Source organism: Octopus bimaculoides, chromosome 5 (genome assembly GCF_001194135.2).
Source record: "Octopus bimaculoides isolate UCB-OBI-ISO-001 chromosome 5, ASM119413v2, whole genome shotgun sequence".
NCBI classification, from domain to species: Eukaryota; Metazoa; Mollusca; class Cephalopoda; order Octopoda; family Octopodidae; genus Octopus; species Octopus bimaculoides.
Window position 1 is genome coordinate 112465493 of NC_068985.1, and position 8898 is coordinate 112474390.

The 8898-nt window shown below is 37.0% G+C and overlaps 1 protein-coding gene across 1 annotated transcript in view; it reads right to left on the minus strand.

Moving 5' to 3' along the window:
- LOC106876855 (caskin-2) overlaps nt 1-8898 on the minus strand; it is a gene marked incomplete at its 3' end in the record, with an annotated part of 405195 nt that overhangs the window by 299879 nt on the left and 96418 nt on the right. The window contains exon 4 of the mRNA XM_052968105.1: nt 2024-2121. Within this exon, the coding sequence (XP_052824065.1) occupies nt 2024-2121 (98 nt within the window). The remainder of the gene's footprint in view (nt 1-2023; nt 2122-8898) is intronic.

The window sequence follows — 8898 nt, forward strand, 5'->3', positions numbered from 1 at the left end:
TTTCAGTTTCCATCAACCAAATCCACTGACAAGGCTTTGGTCAAGTGTCTTCTATAGCAGAAGACACTTGCCTAAGACTGGGATTTTTTAAAACATCAAATGACTATGAGAATCCAGTAGAGTAATATGGGAATCAAAGGGCCCCATAGGCATATATATATATATATATATATATGTGTATATATATGATGGGCTTCTTTCAGTTTCTGTCTACCAAATCCACTCACAAAGCTTCAGTTGGCCCGAGGCTATAGTAGAAGACACTGACCCAAGGTGTCACGCAGTAGGACTGAACCAGGAACAATGTGGTTGGTAAGCAAGCTACTTACCACACAGTCACTCCTCTGCCTGTAGCCACTCTAAAAATATTCATCACCACTTAAACGGAACAAACTATACTGTCATTACTACCACGAGAGACACTTTCATATGAGCTTTTTGGTACAAAATGCACTCATTTTCTAACAACTTGGCCAACTTGTTGCCTTAAACTTGTGAAATATTTATAAGAGGAAAACCATGGCAAGAGAATTTTATTCTTTGGCGGAAATTAAAATAAGAAAAAGCTGAAGAATTCATTTACCAATTAATTCCACTTGGCAAAACAATCAATGCCAAACGATGAAATTAAATGTCAACTTCAGTTTAAAACCAGGAATTCTGTTTCTTTACTTTACAAACAAAATATAAAAATATACACGAAAAACAAATAAATGCTTTTTGGTGCTTCTAGTGACTTCTGTTAAGACAGATTTTGGTTTTTATTTATCAACAGACATTTCAAAGACTGTTTTGGTGTTATTTATTAACAGACACAACAAAGTGTGGTTTTTTTTTAGTTTATTTTTATTTTAACAATCCTTTATACCAACCAATCACAAACAAATAAAGGTTATGCATGGTTTTTTCTTTATGCTAGAAATGGCAGTCAAATCTCTTTCGAATCGCATTTTGGTTATTTAAGACACAACAGAGAATGTTTGGTTTTTGTTTTGTTGTTCTTTTTTTCTTTTTTTAGCAGTTAATTGTATTAAACACTATACCATACTGAAGCAAATTGTAAAGGCTCAACATGCAAGAAATAGCAGTCAAGTCTCCTTCCAATCATATTTTGGTTGTCATTTATTTACAGATAAAACTTTCTCAGAAGTTCCATATACCAACCATTCATAAACAGATAGACTGTGTGGGCATTCGTCATGCTAGTAATAGCAGTCAAATCTCCTCCTAATCACATTTTGATATTGTTTACTAAGAACCACAACAAAAAGCATGTTCTTTTTTTTGTTTGCAGGAGGGAGTTCCTTATACCAACCACTATATCGTTCCCAAATGCATTATAAAAGCTCTATGTGGTCACTTGGACATACTAAAAACAGTCATTAGATTGTGGCCATGCTGGGGCACTGTCTTGAAGAATTTTAGTCGTAAGAATCAACCCCGGTACTTATTTTCATTTTTAAGCCTGACACTTATTCAATTGGTCTCTTTTACTGAACTGCCAAGTTACAAGGATGTAAACACACCAACACTGGTTACCAAGCAGTGGTGGGATACAAAACACACACACACACACACACGACAGGCTTTTTTCAGTTTCCATCAGCCAAATCCACTCACAAGGCTTTGGTTGGCCTGAGGGTATAGTAGAAGATACTCACCCAAGGTGCCATGCAGGGGATCTGAACCCACAACTATGTGGTTGGGAAGCAAACTTCTTACCACATAGCAACACCTGTGTCTACATTCCTGTAATTTAGCAGTTCAGCAAAAGTGATTGATAGTATAAGTGTCAGACTTAAAATATAAATACTGGAGTTGATTTGTTTGACTAAATCCTTCAAGGTAGTACCCCAGCATGGCCACAGTCCAATAACTGAAACAAGTAAAAGATGATAGCTGCTGCTGCCACCATTATCATAATTATTTAATATCCGTTTTTCACATGCTGGCATGTGATAAAAAAATATATAATTGTTGATCCCATGACCATCACTGTTGAAAACAAGTAACAGCCACCTACCTTTGTTGTCTTTAAGAGTGACATCAATTCCAGTTTGCAGGAGTAGGTTTAAAACCTCCGTGTTGCCCATAAGTGCAGCATGATGTAGATATGATACTCTGAAAGTAGAAAGACAGGCAAAATAAATGTCATTTCAAATTTTGACACAAGGTCAGCAATTTTCAGGGGGTCAGGGTACAAGTCAATTACATCAACCCCCAGTCGTTGACCAGTATTTTACATTATTGACCCCTAAAATGATGAAAAGCAAAGTTGACCTCTGTGGAATTTAAACTCAGAATGTAGGGTCAGAAGAAATTTTGATAAGTATTTCATCGAGGTTAGTAACAATTCTGTTAGCTTGCTGCCTTAATCCTCTACAAGGGTTCTCAAACCATTTTTTATCTATGGAACCCTTTGATTATCATTTTATTCTGGTGGACCTCCATAACCATTCAGTCGACCCCGGCGGAATTTGAGCTCAGAATGGGCGAAATGCCACTAAGCATTTTCCCCAGCATGCCGCCTTAGATTGTGGTTAATAATAACAACCAACATCATCCTGAACAGAGAGAAAGAAACATGATGAAGTGGACACCTTCAAGTACCTAGCAAGGTAGAGCAAGCTTGGTTTGATCTCTGCTGCCATGACAAGGTTGAACACCATATAGAAAAGCAATTCCATTAGTTTTCTAACAAGATTCAAGGTGTATAAGCCCCTGGTGATTTTACTCCTTCTGTATGGTTTTAAGAGCTGGACTCTAAACAGCTGACATATAACAAAGAATCCAGGTATTTGAGCACAAGTGCTTTGAAAGGCTGCTGTGCATCCAGTATACAGAACACCAAATGAATAGCTTCGTCAGGCAGCAAGTCAACAAATACGCAGGTAGATAGGAGTGCAAGTAAAAGGATGAAAGTTTGCCAGGTATGATCACATGACCTGCCACAACTCCCTGTTGAAAACCATCCCTGAGGACAGAGTGAGGAAGGATGAAGGAGAAACAGATAGAAAATCATGGCCTGATAACATCAAGGACTGGACACATCACAACACAGAAACCTTCCTACATATGGTAGAAAACAGGGACCAGTGGCAACCCTAAAAGTCGTCGTGTGAATTTGTGTACCTATGTGCGTTATGTTTAACTCTGTGTGCACGCATGCGTGTGTGTGTATATGTGTGCGCGCATATTCTAAACAAAGTTGATTTAGTAGGTTGCTTTTGTTTCTTATCTTCAACATGAAATGCTTCGGTATAATAATAATAATAATAATAATAATAATAATAATGAGTGAAATAAATCAACTGCATTTTATGATCAGTACCATTACTATCGATTGCTGATGACTTTTACCGATTATTTATGATTATTTGTTTACCTTTCACATTCTATTCAATATAACACGCCAGACAAATTACTTTTCGATTACCATATATTGTCCATATATAAATATATGCATGCACACACACACACACACACACACACACACACAGAAGATTATAAAAACACATGGAAATGACAATGAAATCCTATTATTCCTTTATATTTATATAACATGTAAATGCGATATAGAATAATTATGTATACATATATATACAAACATATGTATATGACAGAAATACAATGTATAGGGTGTACTGTTTTGGAATGGTGAATCTCAAAGCTGTAAAAGCTATAAATGACCTTTTCTACTGTAGGCACAAGGCCTGAAATTTGGGGGGGGGGGGGTAGTCGATAATACTGACCCAGCCCCACTCCCCAGTGTTCAACTGGTACTTAATTTATTGATCCTGATGAAAGGCAAAGTTGGCCTTGGTGGAAGTTGAACACAGAACATCAAGGCAGACAAAATGCCGTAAACATTTCACCTGTCGTGCTTATGATTCTGCCAGCTTACCACCTTAGAAAAATCTATAAATAATAGTGTGTAAATATTGGGTTAAAGAAATCCTTTGGATACAAAAAGTTGATGGCTGTCCGTGGGACTCAAGCCACATTGTGCATGTGACACACATACATGCATCTAATATGAAAACAATGCATATAATAACGTACGTATTATTTACAGAGAAACATAATAATTACGGAGATGTACTTGCATAGCAAGTGACCTGATCTGAGATCGTCTGCTGGAACGAAAACAATTGCAGCGTGAAAGGTGTTTATAAGCCATTTAAAATAACACACAAAAACCAGTTAGAGTCACTTCAACATTTAAATTTAATTTGTCAAAATATTTTCGTCGCTTTGAGACCGCAACCTGTTCACTGACAAAATTCTCAAAGCACGAAAATATTTTGACAAATTAAATTTAAATGTTGAAGTGAATCTAACCGTTTTTGTGTGTTATTTTAAATGGCTTATAAACACCTTCCACACTGCAACATAATAATTGATATATAAAAAAGAGATTCGGGAATGTGTCTTCTTTATCTTTGAGCCTCTTTCGTCCTAGTTTCTTCTTGGTGAACAATCCATCGCCCTTCCTTCTGTATATTATGTATGGATGCTCTCATCATTCAAATATACGAACATTACAGCTGTGTACGTCAGATGCTATTTCAGAAATGCTTAATTTAGTACTATAAGATATAGAAAAAATAAGGGCTTGTAGTCATAGAGCAGTACAGGACCTCTTCTCTGGCTCACAGAAATCTAGAACACTATGCAGTAATACTGTACCCAGGCAGTTTTCTTTACTTTTCTAAGCAGTTTTCTTTAATTTCTTAAGCAGTTTTCTTTAATTTCTTAAGCAGTTTTCTTTAATTTCCTAAGCAGTTTTCCGTACTTTTCTAAGTATTAAAAGCAGTTTTCTTTACTTTTCATCTAATAAACATTATACCATAGATATGGTACGATATGATATATTCTAAGAATTTTAGGTGGATTAATTAATATCAAACACACCCTGATTTGGAAGGGTATTAATTTGAATCTGTTAAATTCAATTTAGTTCTTTGCTTATAATTCACGAATTTGGGACACTTCCAGTCTCAAGCTTGCCGGATAATTGGTCTGGTAGCGTACTACGAAAATAGGGGATTGTAAACATGGAATAATGGGATTTCACTTCCAGTGCAATTTACTTTCACTTTTTCTAGAAGACTAAACTGAATGTTGATGTGAGGGAAATGATGGTGCAAGGACTGTTGGAATGTTTTTGATTATAGCTCTGCTTGATTAGGGCAACACATCTAGGATTATATTGACCAAGGTAGGGGAAAATTCGAGTTAACTTGGTAGCTATTTCTTGCAGGCTGAGCGTCTATGTAGAAACTCTGTAGTTGAAGCATGTGCGCAGATAGTGGAGTAATGTAATGATTGGCTTTTTATCGTCAAATGTTTTTAAATGTCATTTATATACGTGTGTGTATTTATGGTTAGGTATGTGTGTGTGAGTATGTGGTATGTATGTGTACAAGTATGTGTGTATACATGTATGTATATATGTGAGCATGTAATGTACTGGAAGCTATAAACACAGATTTAAACAGTTTTACAAGTGTTTGAAGGAGAGAGAGAAGGACAACTTGACCTTCAATTGTCAGCAAATACGAGACGGAGGTGGCATTATTAAAACATGGTGACATTGGAAGGCAAATATTACGACAGAGTTGACCTTAATTGACACCCAACTACTGTTAAACATTGTTAAATAACAGTGGACTGTTTTCTAAATGATTCATACATTGAATTAACCAACAAAATTATAAGAATGTGATAGGTGAGGACAGGTATTTATTCAAATCTAAACTGCTATCAGATCAGCTCTTTTTATAAAAAGATTTTGCCAAATTATGTGAACTCAAAATGCAATGGAGTTTCTGGTTACAGATAAGTTATTATTATCATTATTTCAAATTCTGCTAAGGTCGACTTTGCCCTTCGTTCTTTCAGGATTGATAAATTAAGTACCAGTGAAACACTGGGGTCGATGTAAATTCCAGGCCTTGTGCCTACAGTAGAAAGGATTATTATTATTATTGTTGTTGTTGTTGTTATTATTATTATTAAGGTGACAAGCTGGCAGAACCGTTAGCATGCCAAGCAAAATGCTGAGTGGTATTTTGTCCGTGTGAACGTCTGAGTTCAAATTCTGCTAAGGTCGACATTGCCTTTCATCCTTTCAAGGTCGATAAAATAAACACCAGTGAAACACTGGGGTCGATGTAATTGATTTAATCCCCTCCCCCAAAAATGTTCAGCCCTTGTGCCTTTAGTAGAAAGGATTAGCACACCGAGCAAAATGTTTAGTAGCATTTCGTCCATCTTTACGTTCTGAGTTCAAATTCAGCCAAGGTCGACTTTGCCTTTCATCCCAAAATTTCAGGCCTTGTGCCTACAGTAGAAAGGATTATTATTATTATTAAGGCGGCGAACTGGCAGAACCGTCAGAACGCTGGACTAAATGCACAGGGGTATCTCTTCTGGCCTTACATTCTAAGCATCTCCTCAGGGTTGATGAAAGTATGCACCAGTTCAGCAATGGGGTTGATGAAATCAACTATTCCTCTTCCCCAAAATTTCAAACCTTGTGCGTTTACTAAAAAGGATCTTATTGAAGCGACGAGGTGGCGCAATTGTTTAAGCGTCGGACAATAAGCTCAGCGTCATTTCCTCCAGTTTTATGTTCTAAGTTCAAATTCCGCCGAGGTCGACTTCACCTTTTATCCTTTTGAGATCAATAAAATAAGTACCAGTCAAAGACTAGGGTCGGTGTAATTGCCTTAGTCCTCCCCACAAAATTCCTGGCCTTGTGCCAAAATAAGAATTATTATTATTATTATTATCTTCTTTCGATCGTGTTTCCACTTCTTACCGAGTGTTTTCCCAGCACCCAGGGCAAAGAAACTCGCTGTATACATTGGTCGGACATTAAAATAAACACACCAGGTTGTTGAAAAAGTTAAGAAAGGCAGAAGAAAGGAAATAAAGAAAATGAGCAAAGAACATAAGGGGCGGGGTGAAAGAAAATTTACAGAGGGCAATGCTTTTCTCAATACGTGCGACGTGCCAGTTAAGACAAGTTTTTGCACCTCTTGTATGGATGGTAATCCAGGGATCATCCTAAAATAATTTTCAGTTCCCTTTTTGACCATTTTTTGATCATGTTTTTTTTTTAAATGTAGAACAAATATGTCTTACGAAACAAAAAGAGAAACTACAAGAGAACACCAAATTGCTTGTCCTATGGTTAATATGGAAGCGTGTTCCCCAGAAGAGTGCCGGCCTGGAGTTGAAAAGTGATCCACCGACACGTAATCTTCACTGAATACGAATCTGGACGGCCACTTGAACGGAAACTGCCCCAACTCAAGCCCACCAAACTCACTGCCGCACCCACCACTGAAAGAAAAATTTAAGAGGATCAAATGAACCCAAGAAGAGTATGAAGAAGCATTATACACTTATTATTATTATTATTATTATTGAGTAAGAGAGCAGTGCATGCCATCAAGGTGACACTGGGGTGAAATATACGAAGCCTATTATACCCATCATGACTACCCGTCTGATAAGGGTACACCAGACACATGCATCACAACCATATGTGCGCAACATGGTGATCTCATACCAAGATAAACAGCGCATGCCCTCACAGGTGGGACCCAGTTTAAATTCTCTTCAGGTCGAGTAGCCCATCCTGCTCAAAAGGTCCCTGAATAAGGTTTGTTTAAGGATGTTGAGCAAAACACCCACGTTTCCAAAGGTAAATTATTCAAACCCCAAAGAATTCCTCTCAACACATGGCTATGATGCTCCCCCACTACTTCTGTTCGTGATCAGAGATGCACATATCGTCAGCCACCAAGGGATATACTCAACTGGTTATGGTCAAACAACTGACAAGCAAATCTGTGGTATTAAGAATATTTGCTGTAGCCCATCTTTTATACCAAGACAAAACAATGTACATGATAATACTTCCACTCAATTAAGATCAGAAGCCATGAGAGCTATATTATTATTATTATTATTATTATTATCATTATTATTATTAAGGTGGGGAGCTGGCAGAATTGCTAGCATGTGGACAGAACGTTTAGCTACATTTCTTCTGGGTTTTATGTACTGAATTCAAATGCAACAGCACAGCATTACACCCAATCAGGCATTCTGCTCGCTGAACTACACCTGGCAACTAGACTACATGATCAAGCGATTTTCTTTCATCTATTTATATAAAAGGATTAAAAAACGCAAACTTGGAAATTAACCCCCTGCAGATTCCTAGGCTTTTAATTCACCGCTTTCACCCCGGGGTCTTAATAGATCACTTTGGGAAGCCCTGTTCTAGATAAACTGTATCAGTTGAGTGCGATTTTGTGAGCAAATTTTAGCACAGCTAATTCTTGGCAAATTTTAGCATGGCTATTTCTATTTTGTGACGTCGTAGGAAAGATATTCAGAGCAACATAGTTAAGTGGTCTCTAAGGTAACTTTGTACGGAGCACAAACGAATTATGTATTCTATAATACAAGTATAAAGCTCGACCAGACGATGACTAATATAAATCCATTGGATATGTTTTGACAAGTTTCTCTCTTGAATGTGACTGAATAAGCAAACTTTGTTCTGAAGCAGTAAGAGGCAGATGTTAAAAACGAATTACACAAAGCTTTGAAATGAAAACTATTTGTCTTTATAGCTTGTTTTATCACGTCTAAGGGCAGTGCAGCCCGAAATACCGATAGATTACAAATGAATGTCAAATAATAATAATAATATAAATTCCTGCATTGTTAAACGGTTTCTTCATTTTACATCAAGGCATAATAAAGTTAAATGCAAAATTACCTTATTTGTAAGTGCTTTATTTATTTAATCATTACGTTACGGAAATGTACACAAATCAGCAAGGGTTGCCAAGCGGTGTGTGTGTGGTCCGG